We start from the raw sequence: 24,100 nt of genomic DNA on the forward strand, positions 1-24,100 counted from the left end.
GCCGCTACCTACAAAAACGCAAGAAAGAAAGAAAGAAAGAGCAGTACGTCAGGCGTAGCCTCGACAAGACTCGCTTGCCCCCATTTCTCTGATTGGGGAAGGGCTCCTCAATTTTTTTCCTACGGGCTTACCCGGTTTTGAAGCGCCTGCGCTAAATTTTCTCATCGTACCGCTTTCAAACATGCACCGGCGTGAACGCTACCTTGTGCAGGTGACCCTTCTCAAGCCCTATTTTGAACCTCTGCCTCAACCTTCTTAGGTCGCCTGGATGCATCGTTTTCAGTGGGGACGATTGTGAAGGAGACTCGCCTCCTTCCGGAAAACAACATGGTCAATGCGCGGCCGCCATTCGCGACGATGGCTCACGGTTCCTTTCCGCCCCTACTCGCAGCGTCCTTGAACGAATAAGAATGAAAGCATGAACTAGTTGGTAGGCGTTCATTTTTGGTTGAAGCGCGCACACGGGACGAAGGCGACCCCTCGCTCCGTAGCTTGCTGCCTTAGACAATTACGCCATGCCTCTTTTTTTACTTTCTTTAATGCCTCACACAAATATTTCCACACACTAATCGTAAACCAGGGAGCAGTGCAATGATACACCATCAGCTGTTAGCTGACTGCATGTTAAAACTTTCGCATGTGTGACAACGAGTCCACTCTAGAAACCCACTCCGCTACATCCATCTGCACTTTCAGCATTTCGACAAAACGAGACACACATTCGAAAAAGTAATCGCCAACAGGTCTGACTTCCACATCGGTGTTGTGAAAGGCCGTTCGGGTTTTCCATATAATATGCAGGCCCAGGAGCATAAAAGGTCGTAAGGTACGCCATATTCATTTACAACGCAGAGAAACCGGATTCCATGTGAATTTAACGGTAACTTCTTTTTTGGAGTTTTCTGTAATATATCTCACAAAAACACCCCGCTCCAGCAGTCTATGAAAACGTGTTCAATGGTCTCCGGTTTTACAGCAAAAGCTGTTAGGAGATCACCAAAGGGGCTGTGTTTGGCGCCGTAGTTGTCCGCCACCGCCGGTGTCCGTAACCACTATCGCGCGAAGTAAGAAAAAAAAAACTAAAGAAAGGATATCCGCGATGGAATGAGGTTCGAACCTGGTCCCTCTGCGTGGGAGCCCGGTATTCTACCTCAGAGCCATGCCGGTGCTTGAGTCTGCGTTGCAAAAAGACCCTACACGGGCTTCATGTCGGCAAGGAACCACATTAACATATGTAATGTAGTGTGGTAGAAGAGTAAAATAACAACCAGGCGTAACACAACGCGAATTCTGTAACCGGGCGTCACGCAATACGAGTTGCGCATCGAGTGAGTTGTTGAATGCTTCCAACCCATTACAAAGGCCTCTGCCATAATTCTTCATCGTCATCAGCCACAGCAATAACAAAGTGCACATAATGCCTTAAAGGTGTTTAGTTAGTACCACGGTTCTCCGCAGAATGACAGAAACTTTCATAGTGGCTGCTTCCCTACTTCAAAATATTATGACGATTTATAGCGTAGTGGGTTCCTTGCCAGTGTACTTCTATTGGTTGCCAAGGAAGCCCATACGGCGCCCATGATCCATTTTTTCAGGGTCTAAATAAAGTTAGTTCTCCCTCTCCCTTTCTCAGGTTAACGTATGTTATAAAGCGTGGTGGGACAGTTAAATAAGGACCCGACGTCACACAATGCGTATTACGTAACTAGGGGGTCGTATTAAGCTTCCAACCCATTACAAACGGCTCAGTCATAATTCTTCATTGTCATCAACCGTCGCACCAAAAACATGCACATAATGCCTTACAGATGATACCTCGCTTCTCCGCAGAACAACGTATAATATCATGGAGGGTGCCTCCCAACTTCCAAAAAATTATGATTTGTGGCGTAGTGGGTACGTTGCAAGTGTACATTAATTAGTAGCCACAAAAGAGTTGATGACGGGCTCTAGAAATGCCGCTCTTCCAGTTTTCGCTGTGACGGTGGTGCGCTTTCCGCGCAGGCCTAGCGTCTTTTTTCTTTAAATTGAACACCGGCACTTTACCAGTTAAAACATGGTTGGAAGATAAAGGACTATTTGTACCATGGGGCCCAGATAGTTTCCTATTTACAATTCTATACAATCAATTGCTCAGTGTTCATAGCACTCAATCGCTCAATCGTTCCCGCCACTCAGCGCAGCAGGCGCTCTGCGCACCCGCTCCCCACCCTTCCGCCTTCATAAAAACCAGCAGCAAAATTAGGCGCATATTCGCTTGCGTCTCATTTCCAAGGCGCTTTGTTCATCGGTTGTATTCGTACACGGAACAAATGCTAGCTTTCTGAATTAAATTTCCCCAGATACTTTCCAGAATACTGCCACAACGTCTTGTCCAGCGGCCGCTGCACCGTCAGCGCATGGGGAGCCATAAGCAAGGATGGACTCGGCCCACTTGTCCGAATTGATGGGTCCTTCACTGCATCAGTTTACTGCGGATTGCTGCAGAAAGTGCTGGTGCCTTACGCCCTGGAGGGACCATTCGAAGATTCCTGCTACCTGCTGCAGCACCACCGACGTCCAAGCCACACAGCCCGCACTGTAGCCGCTGTACTCGAGAACCATGCCGTCCGCACTCTGTCTTGCCCCACTGTCGGCGCCGACCTCAACAGAGTTGAAAATATGTGGGTCATCATGAAGAGCTACCTGTCTGCGCGACGGTGCTCGAGTGCGACGAAGGACGCACTTCGGCAAGCAGTGAGCGAGGAATGGGAGCGTCTTCCCCTTTCACGTGAAATAGTGGTGACGCTGTACGGGTCCATGCCGCGACGCATCGAAACCGCCATCGCCGCCAACGGAAACCTATCATCTTACTGAGACAACGTGTGGGAAGGCGCCGGGCGTTTGCTATCACACACACACTGACAAAGAACATTACGGAGAAGCAGCTCGCGGGATCCGGACCGGACTGCTATCACACACAATTTATTTCATTGTCGTTCGGACATAGGCGACCAGAGACCCGGTAACATTTGCCCGGATATTCTCCTCACGCGCTCGGCTCTGACGCACGCAACTGCTGTGCTTGTTTTGTGTTTTCCGTCTACATTATGACACATACCCACACTGGGGGAACTGCTCAGGCGCAACTTCGTCGTCGTCGTGCAGACACTGATAGCTTGCAAAAACTTCACCATGTCCCACTAAAGGGACCCATGTGGGAATGCGAAGGTGTGCATTGGTCGACTTAAACATACTTTCAACACGGGCGCCTTGCCCGATGTTAACGCGCGTCCTTGCACATGGAGCACACCATGAATTCACTGTAGTTGCTGTCGCTGTTACTCGTCCCGAACTCTTGTTGCAGCACGCCACGCGGGTTTATCGCGCGTCTGCAGAATCTCGTTCCCCGACGCCATCACGTGCTTGCCGAGATAGTGTAAGGGGGAGAGGCCACAGCGTATCCAGCCCCTTACACATGCCCGAACACGCTAGCGCTGCCAGCACACGTGGCATACGGCAGCCCGGACCCCTAAAGTGCTCTGCACGTATCATCATCAATGCGGTCGGAGAAGAAGACGAAGACTTCTCCTTGGCGCGAGTGCGCGCTCAATATTTTACACCTTGCTATGGTAGGTTTCAGAAAGCGGACGGTCGCCGATGGAATACGGACAAAGCCCAGCGCAAAAGCTGCTTCGCGTCTAATTATTACAAGCTGTTGCGGACATTTCAAAACCGAAGGATGTTCGGACATTCAGTTGCCGCTTCAGTAGAAGCAGCAATATTTTAGGAGCTGACTCGCCAGGTTCTTAAGCTGGGGCGACATCCCGTGCCGTACACGTAACCTTAGTTCCAGAGGCGACCGGTAGAGGCACAGCTCGGGCAAAAGAGAAGTCTCCTTGTTCTTCGAGCGCCTCGATGATGATATTAACGCAGGCAAAACCGCATAGCCAACTGTAGCATGCGGCGCTCGCTTCACGCCGGCGCGTGCTCTAGTTTGATAGAAGTCCATAATAATAACATGAACGAAGAAGAAAAGGCGGCGGAGCGGAGGGCTCGCAAGGCAGCAGCAGCGTGGTCTCGCCGCTAAGAGCCTGCGGTGAAAGCTCGCGAGGCCGTAGAATGACGTCAGCGTCGTGCGGACACCGAGATACAAGCCCGCGAAGCTGATGCAGCGTGGAGGCGGCGGCGAGAGAACCTCGAAGAGGTACGGGTGCAGGATGCAGCGGCCAAGCGCCGAAAGCGGTCGCTGCGTGTAGTTGGTGGCGCCGACGCGCGCTTCAAGCGCGATTTCCTCAACCACACGTTCGGCCACGGCTGCAAGGTCTGCGACCGCTTCTGGTTCGACATCAACCTGCCAACAATCGCTACGATAACAACGTGTCTCGTCTTTATATGACAGTAGAGGAACTGTGCGGTAGAGGAACTGTCCGATTATCTCCGAGCCAGCTCCTCAGTCATCATTCACTTCGTGGATATGGCGTGATTTTTTTATTATTTTGCCAAGGAGGAAAATAAAAAAAAGTCACCTCGATGGGGCCTGATATTTTTTTCCGAAACCGACCAGTAGACAGGCAGACAATGAAACTTATTTAGGTCCTGAGAGATGACTCCGAAACGGATTAAAGATAGAAAAATTCAAACTAACCTGGCATTCTAAACGATATCAAGAAACCCCTGTTTGCGCCATGTATGTCTGGCTTTCCTCACCAGTTTCCTTTGTTTTTGTGGCGACTGTTTTCGCTGTGGCGGGTTTTGAATCACTGTCGAGCTTGTATAAATGCGCCAGCCAGATATTTACCAGCTGATGTCAAGATTTGCTTTAGAAAAACCGCATTTTTTTATTTTAGATTGCTTCTTCTAAACTTCTCATTATATTTTCTTCTTTTATCACTAGACAGTGGCATCATGCAAGAGGAAATATGGTAAGCAGCAGCTGAGTAGTTTATTATCCAATAGTTTTTGTATGGCGTCGGAAATCACGTACCTTCTCCTTTCAAAGCATCATAGTGTTGGCTATTGCGGTCATAGTGGCTGTAACTGAAACTCCTGAAAAGCGGCTGAGCGCCACAGAAAGCAGTGCGCGGAAAGAATGGGGGCAGCTTGCACTATAAGCGCAAGGCTGAGTCACAGCGGAGCTGGTGGTTTCCTAGTTAGGCTTCAGTAGGCGTAATTTGCATAATTCTGGGACATCATACTATGCCCATCCGAGGTACTCGAGTTCAAACTCGAGTATCTCGGGTGGGCATAGTTTGATGTCACACACACTATTCAGTCATGACTTTAATTAGTCCTAACGCTAATTAGACTTATTGAGCTTAATAAGGCTCGACACGGTCAGGGTTAATTAGTATCTTTCCGAGCTTGGATTCTGTGCGCTCAGGGTGAATTTGACTTATATTTGGGTTTAGTTATTCGGTTTAGTTATGTTGGCTTTAGTTATATATGGCTTAATTAGACCTAATTGTGCTCCGATTACTTAGGTGATGCCATGATCAACCATGCTTAATCAGATGTATCTATACACACCTTGGCACCGCGTAACTAGCTTGGTTATGCATAATCCGTGTCACGTGAAACTCCAGTGTCTAGCTTTTGTTTGGTTGGATCTCAGGCTAATTAACCAGACATAAATATTATTTGCAATAATGAACACTAATCAGGAATAAATGAACTTATTTAGTATAGAGTCCGCAAGGAGTATTTAGTATCGTCCTGGGCTTGGTTTCTCTGGGCTCATAGCGAATTCGACTTGGATTATAAGAATGCGTTGCTGGGCGAGTTGGTGCGTTGTCTGAAAATAAAAACAGAGCAAAAAAAGACGGGACACAAGAGAAGGGACATGAGAGCGCCCGTCCCGTCTTCTTGTCTCTTGTGTCCCGTCTTTTTTGCGCTCTGTTTTGGTTATTGGCTACGATTAGGCTTGGCTTATTTAGGCTAATTATGCTGGGTTAAATTAAGAGATACCATGATCAACTATGCCTAATGAGATTTTGCTATACTTAATTATGTCGACACGTCTGGGCTCATCTAAGCTTAACTTGGCTTAACATGAGAACAGCAAGCTGGACCAGGCTTAATTAGAATCAGCTTAATTAAACCCACCCATGCTTGGTCTTATTAGTTGATACCATGCTCAACTAGGTTTGATTAGTTTCTGCTACACTGACTCTGGCTTTACTCAGCTCATCTAAGTTTAACTTGGCTTAACGCCACAAAGGCAAGCTGGGCTGAGAAAAAACTTTTGTGGTGCTTGGCTTCATGAGGTTATACGATGGTAGCTATGCTTAGTTAGGCTAATTAACTCGTCAGAGAGAGCGACATGAGAGGCCACCTGATATGACGGGACGCGCATGCGCATCGCAGCAGGCGCCGCGTCGATGCATTCTCCCACGCGGTTCCGTGGTCTGTATACCTTTGCTCGCGCCTGTACATCACCTGTATATATGCTTTGTTTTTCTCAATAAAGCTTAGTTGCGAGTCAGCGCCTGTCCTGTGCTCCTATTTTTTCGTCCTCGTCCCGTGCGCGCCCCTTTAACCAAAAATGATCCCCATTGCGGCTTGCCTCATCATCGTATTATGCTTGTGGCTCGTAAAACCCAGAATCACGTTTAGATGTCTGCCTATAATATAAAAATCTAGCGTTTATTACTAATCAGGTACATGTAAGCGCTCTTTTGTGTACATATCATATACCTAGCGGAAAACTGACATTAGGGCTGGCAAGGCTGACGCACAGGAACGCTAATGCTGACGAGAGTAAGATACTCACTTATATTGGAAGGTGGAGCCGCGGCTGAAAAGCAAAACTGGTAAATCAGAAATTTCATAACGAAGCAGCCAGGCTCTATGAATGAGAGTACAAAGAGCATTGTTTGACATCAGCACTATGTCATGAGTGATACGTGGCAGCAGTGGATAGTTAATGCCACTTTTAAATGCGAAGCATTTCTTAGCGAACCTCTGGCACTTTGAGCGTTTCTATCTACGTATCTATCTATCTATCTATCTAGCCGCCTACGTCTGGGTGCTTTCATGATCGCCTCCTTAACTTGGTGTAGACCAAAATTTGCATGGGAGGGTAAGAGGATTTGACGAATATGACTGCCGGGTCATGACATGAATAACTTTAAAATCTTGCCGCGTACATCGTCAAACCCTTTCCACTAGACACGTGTGGCACATACCCGTTTACCACGGGCCGCGGTGTACGGGTATGCGCCACAGGTGATTGACAGTTTATATCTACCCAGGAACGGCGAGAACAGACATTGTTAACTTAAATACTAGAGCGTTAAGGAAAACCAACATCGGCAGCGTTGACTCAACGAATGGAAAGAATGAAAATTAGGATCCCAGCAGGAATCGAACCCAAGCATTCTGCGTGGCAATCAGGCATTCTACCATTGAGCCACGCCATGTCTATAAACTGGTTTGGAAAAACAGCCTACACAGGCGTACTATCGGTGCAACGTCAATTGTGTTTGTGGTGCTGGCTGTCTAATTTTACAAGAAAGCAATGAACACTACATGATACTCCTACGATGTCTACTCCTACAATACAGGCGTCATATCAGATTAACGTCTGTAGTTCCAGTGTTGGCTCCGCTTTTATAGCAGTCTAATAAACATTACGTTTGTATTCCTATGATTCAGCTAGCTATATTGAAGCATTGCTCGACCCCGGAGGAATACATTAACGAAAGTTACATATGATATCCCCATCACCGCACCGTAAAGTGCACTTAGTCCGCCAGAACGACGCGGTGTCCTCTTCATTTCTTACGAGGCTGGGCGATGGCCTGATGCTGACCGAGGATGATGCCATATTGATTGACAGCCGCTTTGTAGACTAGGCTACGTAGGCCACATACGCCCAGGTAGTCCACAAATACGACAAACACCATCCACTGATGTTGGTCTACGTAGCACTATCCAGGCCTACCAGCCTCGACGGCCTATATCTCACCAGCGCGAAGGGTGGCTTCAGGTTCCGACATGTCGCCGGCTCTGTCGACAGACAATTTGTCGACGAAATGACCGAGGCATCCACGAATTCCAACAGCTATACTATACCACATACTTCTTTACACATGGACCCTTCGTCACCACGATCAAGACCGGGTCCTATAACAAGTCATGACCAGCTGCTGGTGCTCACTGATCACGGTGATGATGCCCTTGTTCAAGAACTGTCAGACTCTTCTTGCACGCATGCACATGGGTTCGTGAAACGTGCGTGCGTTCTCGGGACACGTATAAGCACTACATATCAGCTTACCGTTTCTGGTGTTGGTAATACCCACGTTGCCATTGGCAGCGTTACCCAACCGTAAACAACTGGTTATATAACACATATGCGGCTCTTCAACATATATAAGTGTGCGTATAAAATTTATAGAAATCTTTAGCGTCATTTTGTAACGTGTCACTTAGTAAAAAAAGTTACGCCACAGTCACCTACCGCCACATGCTTCGCATAACATCGACTCCCACGGTACGTGGGATCTGCCGAATTTTTTTAAATATGCAGCATCTTTTTCATTCAAAAAGAAACTAATGTGTTCAATTTTACTCTTTGCTTTATATCGGTGCTGCGAACACTAGTAAAAATAATTCTCGCTTCCTAGAAGAGCTTTGTTGAGTCATTTTTATTAACGGTTCCCTTTAGAACGTTATTTTGGGTGCATGAATTCTTTCCTATGGAGTAAAACTGCCCCTTTTGGTGGCAGTTTTCAGCCTGTTCTCACCCTATTTTCTCTGTGTCTTCGTGTTTTCTATGTTATCAAACCAAATAAATAAATAGATAAATAAATAAATAAATAAATAAATAAATAAATAAATAAATAAATAAATAAATAAATAAATAAATATCCTCTATTTCACAATCACTGAGATCTGCTAAATCTGAGGCTACTGCTTTTTTCTAGATACTCGTTTGCCATTTCTATCATAATTTGAAACACGCCTATGCATTGATTACGTTTAACCATAAGTGCAAGAGAAAACCTGTCATAGTACTCACACAGGGATTCCGTAGTACTCAATTGTACGTCGTACCACGTTGTCACTCTCTGTTAAATACCTTGATTTCATGCACTTTGTGTTGTACGGATTCCAGCCAAAAGAGGCGCGAAACAAATGAACATCACCTTTATACCGAAGAACCTGTATAAAAATTCAATAGAACAATACAAATTCATGTGCATGATTTCAATAAGACCTTGCGATTTAATTAAAAACTTGAAATAATGGATTTTTGAATCGTGCGGAAATGATACCAATAGATTTTTCAGTACAATTGGCACTTGGAAGAACTGCAGTATACTCAGGCAGCGGACAGAATATGGTGGCGACTGATCTCAATCGTAAAGGTGAAATTTTTAAACAAGGAATAAACAGCGCAGACACCAGATGAAGCGAAGCAAACACACGTGGCCAAGTGCTTTGTGTTTCGTGTGTTTCCTTTGCTTCCTCCCATATCTGCGCTATTTATTCCCTCTGTAAAGACATGTACCAACTAGCCAGCCTTTCACCGCTTGTTCAGTTCAGGATGCTGAAACCCGTCCAAATCGTCTAAAAGTGTGTATAAAATAGCGACGACTTCTTTCATGCAGTTAAAAGTTTGATTCAGGTGGACTCTATTATTTGTATTACTACACAGATACGCACGACGTTAAACGCAATTATTTTCACTCACCAACTTGCCATCTCACTTTCCCTCCTCTACGCTACTTTATTTCTGATGAACAATTTCTACCACCCAGGCACGTAGCCAGGATTTCGTTTCGGCGGGGGCCCAAGGCCCAATTGTTCGAACGAAAGTCTTTCCATTGCAAAAAAAGGTTGCCCTGGAATATAGAAGGTTAGACGAATTTCGAGGGGGGGGGGGTGCCCCCCCCCCCTTCCCTTGCCTACGTGCCTGCTACCACCCAATATCGGCTCCTTGTTCTTCTGTGTGCAAGAACTCATGTCATCACAAAAGCCGCCGTGAGCTCTATCGTGCACGCACACATAAGACGACAGCAGCATCACTATTAGTGCTCAGCTACGGTCGATTTTGAGCATGCCCTGATGTAACCGAACCCCATCGAGGCTTATACCCTCTCCTGAGGCATATTTGAATGCCGAAGGTCAGACGGCGCGCAAAGCTTGTCAGTTTGGCGAGTACACGGAGAAAGAAACCGGCATCTCCTCGCCTACCAAGGGCGAGGAGATGCCGGTGATCTGTCGCGTTGCCGCCCCGTAGTATAGAACAGTGAGTTAGTTAGAAGCTGTTAAACGCGGCCAACTGCGAAATCAGCAACTTTAACAGTCATTAGCTGCTTGACGCGGCCAATTTGTGGAAGCTACGTATCATATAATAACCATGTGTTCAGAGCTGCCATATAAGTGACAGCGGGGATTCGAAATAAGAACACAGTCATTAATCGGCATGCGCCTTTCACCTTCTGCAACTACAGTCAGTGGTTTAGACCTTTAGACCACGAATATGCCAGCAAAGCACACGATACACAAAATGAAGGCCGCGGGTGGTCGTGTCTGCTTATCTTATTTCCCCGGGAGGGTGCACGTGAAACAACAGGGCAACGACTAGTTCACAGTTTACAATAGGAGGTACACGACCGAACGTCGTTCACATGCAAGTTGCGCCTCCACGATATCAAACAGTGCAAGGAGGCAGCCAAAGAAGCACATTTCGGGCACGTGGGAACCACCGCGTCTGTGAGTCGAGCTAAAGGAATCCATTATCTATGGAAAAAAGCAGGTGGGTGACCAGTGATAGTGTGCGCCGTTGTACCTGTTTACTTATTTATCATTATTTTCTACACTCCTAGAAGAAAGGGAGTTGATGATGATGATGATGATGCAAACTTTATTGGGGTCCAGAGAAGACGCAGGGGAGACCCCGCGCCACCCGGCTAGTCGCACGTAGGGAAGGGAGTGTCCCGACGCCCTTAGTGAGAGTTTGGCTTGTCCCGCTGGGCACTAAATTTTCCGGGGTGAAACAACTCCCTCTAGACAGAGTGAACGAACGCCTCCTCATGGAGTACAGTACTCCGTCTGCGATAGAGTGAAAGCACTCCTCCAAGGGTGTCAAGCTATAACATTGAAACAACTTTGAAATAAAATAAATCAAGCACAGAAAATAGCACATTCATAAGCGCACACATCAAAGCTACCAAAACACGTAGATCGCTCTCAACCAAAAGGCGTACATTAAAGCAGAAGCTTCCGGCTATCTTACGTAGAGTTGTGAACGCAGGTGTGATGTTAGTGAGCGTTTCGCTACACTGTTAGTCAAATACTCGCTAGAATCTACACCTGCAGGCAGGAAACCCGTTCAAATTGCGGCCGCTGCTGCTCAGTTCATTATGCGACTCCGTAGGCGGCTCTCAGAGGAAGCAACACAATAGCCTTTACATGGCTTTTGCAGAATTTTAGTTCACATTTTTCCTGGCTAGGTACGGCCTGCAGCGCTTACGCGTGGCTTCATGTCAATAGGCGGCCCTAAAGCGGCCGCGAAAAAAAAGCAACAAATTCTGGCACTCGAACAGCGTTTCACGGAATAATTTCGGTGATAATCTCTAGGAACGATTAGAAAATTGCCATCAATGTAAGCATGCACATATGACAACACGTACAAATCGCACGACACACAGGAATCGAACTCATGACCACAAGCACCGGAAGCAGACACTCTATTCACTACGCCACAGAGCCACCGCATACTTGGTAGACATTTCACAGCCTTATGTATTTGCAAAGTGGTTTGAAACGAGGGGGCGGAGCTTGCTGCGTCCTTTCTTGCATCATCGGCGTGTGTTTGCGCGTGGATTAGGTTAGTAAATAGTTAGCGCAGCGCCACGAACTCACGAGGGTCACCATTAGCACCTTCAGCTCCGACTTCCGTTCGTCGTTTGTCGTGCCCCAAGATAAACGAAACCATTTCTGGGGGTCTGCGAAACACATCATACAACAAGAGACAAAATACGCCTTTTTTCGAAGGAGCAATATGTCCAATGACAGCGGCCCCTCCTGAGTTTTTGTACGTTTCACCGCATAACGGTTTTGCATTGCGGTGGAACTGACTTATGCTTTCCCTTCTTCATGAGATGGCTGTAAAGCTTTTACTGCAATTATCTACGACATGTGCTTTTCCAGGCTTGCATATTTGAAGAGAAAGCGTAGCAAGAAACAGCTGTAATGTGGCGGCGGACCGCACAACGTATTGACAAGCTGTTCATATCGAATTGGCGTGACACTTTAATTTGACCACTCTTTGCCACGTAGAAAACACACGGCACGTATTCACGCTGCATGTTGTGCTAATTATAACCCCTTCTCCCCTTATCTCTCACTGCAAGGGGTCCCTCATCACTTCCGTCAGTCCTCAAGGGGTCCCCGAAATATCCATGGCTGAGAACCACTAGCCTATATGTCAGAGCCTGAACAATTTATTTTACATGTACATGGACGTGTTTGCTTGAATGAATTACAAATTCTAAACTTCAAATGATACAACGAACGGTGGTTGTAGTACTTTATTGGAATCAAAACAATAACATCCACAATGTCCACGTAAAAATATACATTTTATTCCACCAAAGAACCTATGCTCATTATTGAACAGATGGAACAACATACACAATGCAACCTGAGCACTAATTCACAGCAGTAAAATAATATGAAAGTATAATTCAAAATATCATCACAAATCACGAAACATACACTTCGCCATGCCAGTATGCAAGTGTAATCCAGGGGGGGGGGCACACCGGGCCCGCCCCTCCCCCCCAAAATAATTTCTTTTTGCTATGGCATACAAAGCCCAAAATGACACTTGACCACATCTGTCTGCCCGGCCTCCAATTCAAATTGAGGAGGTGACCCCCCCCCCCCCCTTCGAAAAAAATTTGTGCCGATGTCCCTGATGCACAGAGAACTTGGTGTGTGCTTACACATGAAAACAACTCGGGAAATCAATAAAGGCTTGCAACACTTTTCAGAAATGTGACTGTGCAATAGGCATGTTGGTGTATCATTTTTCTTAATATTGCATTAGTTTGCTCTCAGGCATGAAAACATGTTCGACATGATTGTTTAGTTCACGTTTTTATATAAAGACCTGTGGTGTCGACCATAGATCCACCTGCTAAGGTTTGTAAGCACAGTCGGCTTTATTCACATATTTATTAAAGAAATAATGTAAAGTTATAAAGTTAAGCTTGCGAGCGTGGCATTATTTCACAACCCTATTTACCTGTATTATTATGCATAAGTAGTAGACGAATGGTTACAATATTTACGTGCCAGCTAGTGCCATCAAATGCGACCGGAAAAGCAGTCCCTCGTCATCTTCAATAGCTCAATTTATGGCTCTTGCAAAAGTACCAAATTGAAAATGAATCCCAATACCCTGTCAGGAACGTTGTCTCGGAGTTAGGCAATAACGTGCTTTGAATTAAAATTACACCATCTCCCGCTAAAGGGGACCCTGAGTAGATGCGAAGCCGGAGCACTTGCACGATCGCGTTCCGTTGGCGTTCGTTGGGCATGGTACCGACCTCGCGTCGTGGAACGCCCAGAGCGACGCTACGCGCGTCGTAACTTCCATCTAGCCTGGCCGTTAATTCTCACAGGGCGAGCGGGGAACGCGGTCTACAGGCGGGCGAGAGGGGGCAGCGTAGGAGAGGAGAGAGAAGGGGAGGAGACGCGCATGCGCTCGAGCGCATCGTGGCGTTGCGCAGGAGAGAATTTCGGCATGTCTAGCCCGCGTTTCAGAGGAAGAGTGGAAAGGGGGAGGGGAGAGGGGAAGGGGAGAGGGTTAGCGGAGACGGGAAATGGGAGAGGGTAGATGACAGGGGGAATGGTGAGGGGGAGTGGAGAGGAGGTGTGTGGAGAGGGTATGCGCATGCGCAGTAAGGGTGGTCACGCCGCACACCACCACCGGATTGAGCTCCGCCTTAAGATACTTCGCATCTAAAAAATGCCTATCAATACTGGTGGTGGCTTCGAACATTACAGCCAAGGACTGGGCATGCCATGAGGTAGAATAAATATTAAACAGGCTATAAATAACGGCTGTAAACAGTCAAGAGTCGTACTTAGTAAACTAAAGGCACACTAAAAAGAAACAATGAATATGTTTAGATCGATAAATAGTGCTCTGAAAACTCTAATGTCGTTAATTTCGCCATCACAGGTTTGTCAATACAGGAGAAAATCAAGTTCAGTTTCATTTTTAAATGTCGCACCGAAATCTCCACGCGTGATGTCGCGGATTTCAAAATATAATTATCGAATTTTGGCGCCATTGCCTCAACGAAATTACCCCAAACTTGGTGTGTTAAGTTTATGGCGCCATTCGAGGACAATGCCCTTCATTTTTTACCAGTTAGGAACTACATAGTTCCTAGTAGGCGCCGTCAAAACATTTAACGTCACGGGGAATGGTGCGAAAACCTGAAGGTTTGCGTCGCCATCCAAATTTTCTTTTTGCGACTTTTCTCGCTTACTAAGCGTCTTCTTGCAGCAAGCGTGGTGTTTTTGGTATTGTGAAAGAGTACTTTACGAATATGAGAAAAATTGTTTTCCAATGTAGTGTCGCTTTAAATGAGTTTACAATCAGCATCTTTTCAAGCCATTCAAAATTTTCAAATGCACACTGTTATTGGAAAGTTTGGACACAGCGCCGCGCATAACACAATGCAACAGTCCAAGTGCTAACAATCCCAAATACTGAGAGACCTACAAGGTCACAAACATAGTATGCTGTAAGGCACAGAAGTGTTAGCAGAAGAGACCGTCTTGTAGACGAACAGGTGGGCCACAACTGTTGCTGCTTTGCCAAAAGTGTTCAGTCTTCCTGAAAAGCATATCAAGTACAGAAGTCCATTAGGCTTTCTGCGTCCATACAAACTACCAAATTGACTTCTCTTACCTGCAGACTTTTGCAAAAAACACAAAAATACAAAATTAAGAAGCTGTCAAGTATTTTCTTGTGAGATATGCAATGAGTGTGCAGCACACTTTTATTCTTGTAATATCTAGAAAGACTCCGCATAATGATACAGAAAGACGGGGCTCATTTGATTGTCCATGTTTTGCTGCCATGTTTTTATACACGTAGCAAAGAACAAGGCACAATAGCTAGTGCGCAGTGTTGCTTGTTATTTCGTGGAGGCAACTCCTATTACAAAAATTATTCATTTATCCTCAAAACTTACTGAAAATTCTCCCAAATAAATTATTTAAAATCCTAGGCTAGACGGGACAATATATAGATATATAGTACTTATGAGTCATGCCACAGTGGACAGCCTCGATTTACATTTAACGATGAAACTCTGCTTATGCCAAAGCAGCATCTAGACGATGTCTTTCTCACTGCACTTCTGACTAAACCAGCGGTGTACATAGCACCTGCCTGTAAGCACTGCACCATCCTGCTTCTGACAACTATGAAATGCGTGTGCACTGAAAATTTTCTATGTTGCTTACTGCTTGCTATTACCTTAAATGTCCCCTAGCCAACACAAACTAGACATGCAATTAATGTAACTATCAAATATGAATGAATGTAAAAATTTTCCTAACAGTGATAACTTAAATCACGAGGTGCTTGCAGCCTATCCTTTGTACTGTTCACCTCTGTTCAGCACATTTACTTATTTGGAAAGTCTTAGAAAGTTGCAACAAGTTGGTTCAACCTTGTGATTTCAAGATGGAAATCAGAGCATGGAGGCCGTGCATTACGTTTTAAGTGGACTTCCTTAAGACAAGGTTTTGAATAAGCCCGATAGCCAAAAAGTATCTGCCACTGTCAAATAAAACGTACGCCTAAATTTCATAGTTCAGGACTAAAAGCCTCATTTCAAGCAGTCACAACAGGACTAACTTTTGTGTCGCAAATTCGTGAACGGTTTTGCAACAACCGAACACAAAAATAAAGTTATACATCATAATAACAATGCGCTGGTGAGCTTCAATGTACTTCACTGTACATGCCACTTCATTGTTAAGGTAATGCATCACAATACTGATCGTTTTGAAGCAAAATGGAAAGGCTAGGTAGTTGGAGGGTAAAATGTGAGGTTCGAGTTTAGGTGTATATTTTCTGCTGAAGAAATAATGCTTTCAGTTCTTGGTAAGCGCTCGTGTTGTGCACTTTTGTGCTTGTCTTCTTAGCACTGTCATTATTAAGTACTGGCCATTTCGCCAGGAACACTATGAATCTCTCACAATAAAGTCAATTTCATGCTATAGGTGTTTAATATTGAGGCACTCCACTGTAAATTCAATATAGTTTTACAGGTCTGACAGAGTGCGGGTGCATAATCTGCATACTGTATCGGATGGCTGAAATAAGAGCTACCATGAAATTGGACTCAAATTAGTGGTAATCTCAAGGTTTCCTATGTATCAATGACTTGCTTCATCACACACTGGTATGCACTGCACAATTCACAAATGAATTCTATTTGATCACACTCTCCTAACGTGATTGCTGTTACCAACCCAGGTTCTTGAAGTAACCAGATGAGCTTCAAGAGTTCTTATCAAGCTGCTGGTGTCCACAGCTGCATGGCGTTGCATTTGCCAACTTGAGCACCATCTGCAAAGTAAAAAATAATTATACAGATTTTAGCAGTGACTCATTATTTCACGCTGCACTAAACAGCTGTAAAGCGCACCAATACCTAATTTAGATAACTGGCATAAATTCAGTTTGACGTCCATGCATGGAACAATCTTTTAACCCTAAATTTATTATCCTAACGCACACGAACACCAAGGACTATTTCAGTACGTAATACAACACTGGCAGTGTAGATCAAGCGTTCTCTTTTACTTTGGGAAAACCGATTCCAGAATTCCAGAGACCTTAGATTTTTGTCATTGCTACTCCCGTTTGATGTTAGCATTGAAAGCATTGCTGTATTTCGTACGCAAAAGTGACCTTACAGACAGACTTTAAGAGGCGTCATGCTCTTCTTTCCTGTTTTGTTCTATTTGTGTAGAGTTTATTTTGTATTATCCTTTATTCCTCGTACCCTCTTCCTTTACACAGCATGGCCAGCCAGCTTGAGAACTGGCTAACCTGCCTGTCTTCCCATCTATTTCTTTCTTTCCTTCCTTCATTTTAAGTCTTGCAGCGTTTACAAATATAGACATCAAGTTCAGTAGTGCAGTGTTGCCAACTGCACAAACATTGATAACCTTCACACTACAGCCAACCAGAAAGACCAGAAAGCAAATACTTGCAGTTTCAGACTCACTCCACATCTACCATTTCGTCAATAACACCGCGTTTTAGTTTCTGATAAATTAAGGTGTTTGCTGTGTATTATGCTAATGAAAGAGCTCAAAACAAAGCATGATACAACATGGAGTAGGTGCACAACAGCACATCCTTTGAGAATTTGCGATAGAGTCATCTGGTGACCTGCGTGCCGTTGTCTACTGATTCTGGTGCTGCACTAAACTCAGTATTTATATTAATCAAGAAGCATGAAGGTAGAAAGCTAACATATGACTTACGGAAGTAAAGCATAAGAAATGACGAAAGGTGTACTGTTCTCGTTGAACATTAGTTTTTTTTAACTGTGATAATGTTTAATGGCTGCTTAGCCTTGCTTCAAAGCTTCATAATAGTCTTATGCGAGTCACAGTTTTTTAATGATTGTCGATCTGTCAACAGGATTGCATTGAGCTTACTTACACTGATGTGACAGAATAAGTCTGGCACAGCTCACAAATCTTCACCTGGATGTGAATATTCATATGAAATCCAGGGAAGTTCAAGATGTCACTAATTATGTCACAAGTACGTCGCTAATTAAGTGACAATATCGTAAAATGCATGTGCTTCAACATACACGCTGTCACTTAGCAGACAACTGTCACAAAATATGCCAATAATCATATTTCTGCGGCATAATTTATTCGCTCCACTCCAATATAATGACGTAATTACCCTATGGTATGCTGTTTCTCTTTCTTTTCTTTTTGTCCTAGAGTCGAACAAAGTGCTTAATGCAAAATTCTTACCGAAAAGTATTCCCACTTACTAGTATTAGGGAGTTCTAGAATAGCGTACACCAGGCCCGTAGTCACGGGGCAAGGGGGTGGAGGGGGGCAAAATCCTGATGGAGGGGAGTGTTTTCCCGAAAATGAATTATGAAAATAGGTGTTTCTCTAAAAACGTGAAGGCAGCAACGGAGGTTTCCAGAAGTTTCGCCATCTGTTTTTCTTTAACGTGCACCGACATCGCAGAGTACACAGGCGTTTGGCATTTCGCCTCCATCGAAATGCTACCGCCGCGGCCGGATCGAAGCAGCGACTTTCGGGTCGGCAGCCGAGCACCGCAACCAGCGTACCACCGAGGCTCACAACTACAACTGAATCAAATGAAAAGAAAAGTTAGCCTTAATTCACGCATGACGGAATGGTAACCGAGGCCTCTCGTTTGTGTATAATTTCTGAAAGCACGCTGTCGCATTCACGCTTTATGGCAAGCAAAGAAATTATATAGCACAAATTCTCTTTATTGAGGCGTACTCGCTCTTTGATAGGCGGGCCGTGCAAAGCCTGAGCCTTAAGAAAAGCTTTTTAAACGCGCATCAAGCATCAGACGTATGCACGCCTAATGCTTTTATGCTTTTTATTGTACTTTCCACGCGACGCACTGTGCATCACTACACACCTGAGCGACGCGAAATTCAGAACACAGAAACACCACTTACCGTTCGCAATTCCGACTGTGCCGAACCAGGTGCTGGCCGAATACACATACACAAAGGGTCAAGCTCGCTTGAGTCTCCAGACCATTATGAAACCAACACGGTCACAGTGCGGCATGTTGCACTGCCGTGGCTAAGTGCCGCTCACGTCCAGCGTCGAGATCACAGTCGCGCACACACGGGCACGCTCTGCCGACACAGCCGAGCAAGTAGAAAACTTCGATGACCGGGCAACGGAAGAAAATGGCGAAGGCAGTGTCGGGCGACGGCGAGACTTTGACTTTAGCACGCACGCTTCTCTTCTACTGGCGTGTGCGTGTGTTCGTTTTTTTTCTTGTTTTTTTAACACAAAAGTTACGCCGGGGTCCACCAAGATTTTCATGACGTATTTCCGTCACGGAAATACGGCTGGCGGGCGTTTAGCCCACTGGGCTAACGCCAAAGACATAATGGAGGCTAAATGAACGCGCCTTATATCTTTCACACTTTCCTCTCACAGTGCTCTTGCATGGATGGATGGATGCTATGAGCATTCCCTTTATAACGGGGTGGTGACATGTGTGGCACGAGGCTCGCAAAAAAAAAAAAAAAAAACGCGCCGTTCCTGCGACCATACCATTCGGCGCGTTTTCAATAGAAGTATAATTTCGTTTAACACATCGCGAGGTGGTGGCTTCCACCCAAGCCTCGCTCATAGCATCCATCCATATCGAAAAAAAAAGCTCTCCAACGCTCGCCTGGCTGTCGCACCGTGTTCCCGCACGCCCTATGACAATTAACTGCCAGGTTAGAGGGAAGACACAACGCGCGTAGCGTTTCTTTTCGCGTTTCACGACGCTTTGGAGGAGTGCATATCAAGCATCAGTGTTTATTATGTGCTTGTTGATGAAATGAGGGATTCACCATATGCGGTGTCCACGTATGTGTTAAGAACTTCAGCTACCCCAACGGTTAAATCGTGATCATGGGCGTTAGCCGTCGTTACGGAGTTGTGCCACTAGGCGTCAAGGTGAGTGCGATGCGTCCACATCAGTCGGTGCTATATCTGCCAAATAACAGTAGACATGTATCCCGGAATACAGATACACCAATACAGATACTGGAATACTTTCTTCTTATTTCGGGGATGCTTATGCTCGACAAAGTTCGGCATAATAATGTGAATGATGCTGCAGCGCATTGCCACTTGCAAATCAAGCATACTGTTCGAACCCTTAACCAACTTCAGTGAATTACGAGAAAGTATACATTGAGACACCACATCTGCATTGTTCAAGAGGTTTTTGTGTTAATTACACCTAAGCAACAGCAGCTTCTCAAACAGGTTGTCTTTTAAGCAGCCTAGGATCAGCCTTAACAAAAGAATCGCGAGCTCGCGATATCGCTGGCCACCCGAACATATATTAGGGGTGCTGCACCGGTCTTGACAGACAGATACTTTCGCAGGCAGAAGCCGACACTCTGAGATTCTGCGATCAGCAAAGTCGGACGCTTTACCGCATGGGCTATTTGCGTGCGGGGTGCCCTTTGCCGCCTTCCTTGTCTCGCCAATCAGCGGCGCGCCTTTGCTTGGCTTAGCACAAATGCGTCGTCCATTACCCCATGGGAACACGTCAGCTAACTTTCGACAAAAAAAACAAAACTGACGAGATACCCGTGTCCAGCAGAGCATGGCGACATAATGAATATATTGGTAAAATTATTTCACAACAGAGATACAAATACATATTTCAAATGTATCGCGATACAGAAATACCAAAAAGTATCACTACGATACTGTCGCTATGCTCTTGTATCGCGACAGTGCCCAGCTCTTGGTGTGCTCATGCGTGCATGATGAATGCGCATTTTGAGCAAATTTTGTTGCCTGCTGGGATCTAGCTGGCTACGTTTGACCCGCCAGCGACTATTTCTATTCATGCCGTTGTCGCTTCTCCCGAAGCGCGTACAGCAAATAGAGACTGCTCTGGAAGTCAAGCACATCTCATCTATAAAAGCAGGGGATACCCAAAGCTATGTGTCATTATCGACTTTACGCAAGAAGAGCTAGAAATGAATTGTAGTATTTACATACTACAATTCGACCTTACATTGGGCAAACAGGTCGGTGTCTAAACCACCGCCTGCGTGAGTACGCGAACAGGGTGGACGGGGGCAGGGATGGAAATTTGTCCATTCATTGCCACGAGTGTGGATGCAAACCGTTGTATAAACAGTGTACTGCTGTTTTTCATGACAGGGATCAGCGCACGCGAGAGATTGTGGAGGCAGCCAAAATGCAACGGGAGGGCAGCAACTGCGTGAGCATGACGTCAGTTTCATTGACACAGAAGGAAATGGCTTTCTTGGAAGGGTCACTACATTCTGGGGGAGTGAGTAGCTGATGCGCGCTGACACACTGCACACCTGCGGCATTGGTGTTTATGTTTTGTCATAGTCATATTTGGATATATTTAGGTCGCATGTTGATAATAAATTCAGTTGCAAGATTGCGCCCGTCCGTGTCTGTTTCGTCCGTCGTCTTAGAAAATTTTGCGCTAGAAGTGTTGATCATGAACTGTAGTAGTACGGAAAGCCGAGCTAGTTGGTACGAATTCATAGCGCAATAGCGCAACAAACACAGGGACACATGCAGAGCGTCGACTCTGTTCTGTCCGAATCCCGAGAGCAACACCGCATAAATACAGGCCGAGCGACGCCCATTCGCGACGCCGTACCGCGCCTCCACTGTGGAATAGTGAATGAGGGGCATGTCGAAGACTTGCTGCTTAAGGGCATCATTCGAGGGTCTCCGAGTCCTTCGGCAGCTCCTGTGATACTAGTTCAGAGGAAGTATAACCCGTGCAGATTTTTCCTACGTCATAAAAACTTGATACTGCCAACAACAAATACGTATATGCACTGCCACGAATAGCCGATGCTATTCATTTTCTTTATCCAGTCTCCTACTTCTCTTCCGCTAACCTACGATCAGGATGGAGCAAATAAAAATGCATGCGAGAGATAAAAAAACCGCCTTTGTGACTCCAGGCACTCTTAAATTCAACGACGTGCCCTTTTACTCTATCAGTTGTGCCAGGAACTTTTGAAAGGTTCCTGAACACAGTGCTACAACTAAAATAGCAGATGCGCATGTGCTCTCAACCATGTAATCATTAACGACAAGACATGGAAGCAGGATAATCAGTAACTGGACGTCGTACTGGAACGCACAGAGATTCCTGTGTTTCTGTTGAACTCTATGAAGTGTCACTTCGGCCAGCGCCAAGCTCTCGGCCTGGGTCTCCCCTTCGACAAAAGAGGGCGCACGTCCTGAACCTGCTAACATTTTTGTTATGCGGGATTTCGGGCAGCCGATGATATCTAAAGATCTCTGAAATTTTTGAAATTTTGTGGAACTATGTTCATATTTCTGCGGCTTTATTAAGGATGGATGGACGGAAGAACTTTATTGTTTGTCCGGCAGATTAATGGATCGGGCTTAGGTCTCCCACGTCGGGACGTCATGGCCTTGCCTCTCCGCAGCTTGACAGGCCTGCTGGACTGCCCAGTGTTGGTAGGCGAGCTTGGAGCTGCGCAGAGCGGCTTCCCACCTCGCCGGGAGAACATCGGGATTAATACGTTTAGCTTTAGCCTTGCATTCCCAGAGCATATGCTTAAGCGTAGGTGTGTCTGTCTGGCATACCTTACAGATGCTGGTGTTATAGATCTCGGGGTATATTCGGTACCTCGCCAAACTTACTTACCAGCTCACATGGGTGTTTCACAAAGGCACTTCGTACGTATGGCCAATTGAGTGCGATGACGTGTTTGGTCACCTGAGGTACTCAAGAACTTTTGTAACCCCTCCTGCAGGCTGTTGCCCCCGAGGACAGAACTGGACACTTCATTACCTCTGTACCTCTATAAATAAGTATCTGGAAGAGTTAAAATCTAGAACACGTAAAACCGGTTCGGTGGCAGCTGGCCACTTTGTTGATACTGCTGCAGCCTGTGATGACTAATCATGTCTGAGCGCTTTGTAATGGACGGGCCTTTAAAAGACCCATTCGTTGCGCGCTTCACATGTTTTGACTCCTGGCGCGATTCCACGCTTCTGCCATGCAATATTACATGCGTTAAGGAGACTCCTTCCACTACATGACATTCATACTGACGCCGACGCCGGAATATCTGCGAAACGAGCTCTTTAACGCTATCGCGTTAAAAGGGAAGGTGCAGAGCTGGAGCACTAATGCCCACTCAATAGGCCACTGCCACGCAGAAATAGCAGTAAGGCTTTCATTCATCTTAGGGCCGACGACAGTTCGGGTCGTCATTCTGGCACAGACTGTTCTGACACAGGTCTGTCGTCAAGGCTGGCCACGACACCACCTAGCGGAAGTCTATGCGCGCTGTAACAAGGACAGCGACAAAGAACGTGTTCTATCGTTTCTTCGCTGCCGCAGTTGTTGCAAGCAACACTGTCTTCCATGCCGATTCGGAATGGAAGATATGTGGTGAAAGCAACACCAACCCAAAGTCGGGAAAACATCGTTGTCTCGAGTCGAGAGAGTCCGGACGGAGGCCGAAGCCGACGAGACGGGTCCAGTCGGTGCAGTCGTGTGCGCTGTTAACGTGGTGTGTTCCATAAGGATTTGATGTCTTCATTAGCAAGCTTGCGAATTTTCAATCTACCACCTGTTTCTTGAGAATGGAATTGACTCTTGTATGCCGTCTCCGTGTACAGCTGCATCAGCATGTTCGTCGCCCAATATGCCGCAGTTACTTGGGAGCCACTGAAACCAGATGCCATGTCCTTGGACGAAGTGGTCATGGAACCGCTCGATTTGAAACACAAGTTGTTCGTAAGGTCCCCGGCGTAAGATGAACATGATGCACTGAAGAGCTGGCTTGGAATCAGTGAACACGCTCCATTTGTTTGGTGGTTGACGTGAATTACTCGAAGTGCGCTACGCAGACCAGCGAGTTCCGCAGCTGTCGATGTCTACTGGTGCGATAGTGTAATCTTTACGGTGATGGTTCTTGTTGGAAAGATCACCAACACTAGATACCCATCCACAGTGGTTGAGGCGTCAGTGTGTAAGTGGTGATGTTCGCTGTATGTCTCAAACAGCAAGAGCAGAGAGACCTGCTTTAGCACTGGAGACGAGAGTTGTGCGTTTGACCCTACTCCTGGAACCGCGAGTCGAACCTGTGGATGAGTCATAGATTATGGGGGAGTTGGAATTTTCACTGGAGCTGTAGATCCTGTTGGTAGACATGTATGGTAGGACATATTGTCTAACAAAATGAGACACGATGTTGGTCTTTTGGCAGTGAGGCTAAATGATGTGCATGGGCGCGTGTTGTGTGCAATCGCAATGGTCTCAGCA

At 45.9% G+C, this 24,100-nt stretch overlaps 1 protein-coding gene across 16 annotated transcripts in view; it reads right to left on the minus strand.

Moving 5' to 3' along the window:
- The window catches only part of LOC119375570 (uncharacterized), a 116,297-nt gene that overhangs the window by 89,021 nt on the left and 3,176 nt on the right, over positions 1–24,100 (minus strand). For 13 of the 16 annotated variants that reach the window (XR_005180390.1, XR_005180389.1, XR_005180388.1 and 10 more), the window contains exons 2-3: positions 9,005–9,147; positions 6,752–6,775 (exon numbers count right to left, since the gene is read on the minus strand). The exons of 2 other annotated variants lie outside the window; for them this stretch is intronic. Coding sequence is in view for 8 of the 14 variants with exons in the window: in XM_037645785.1 (XP_037501713.1) it covers positions 6,752–6,775; positions 9,005–9,147 (167 nt within the window). In the remaining 6 variants the exon portion in view is untranslated. Of the gene's footprint in view, positions 1–6,751; positions 6,776–9,004; positions 9,148–18,728; positions 19,047–24,100 lie in introns of those variants that run through there. One more of the 16 variants, XR_005180394.2, reaches the window with a different exon arrangement.

Source organism: Rhipicephalus sanguineus, chromosome 11, assembly GCF_013339695.2.
Source record: "Rhipicephalus sanguineus isolate Rsan-2018 chromosome 11, BIME_Rsan_1.4, whole genome shotgun sequence".
In the NCBI taxonomy this organism is placed as follows: Eukaryota; Metazoa; Arthropoda; class Arachnida; order Ixodida; family Ixodidae; genus Rhipicephalus; species Rhipicephalus sanguineus.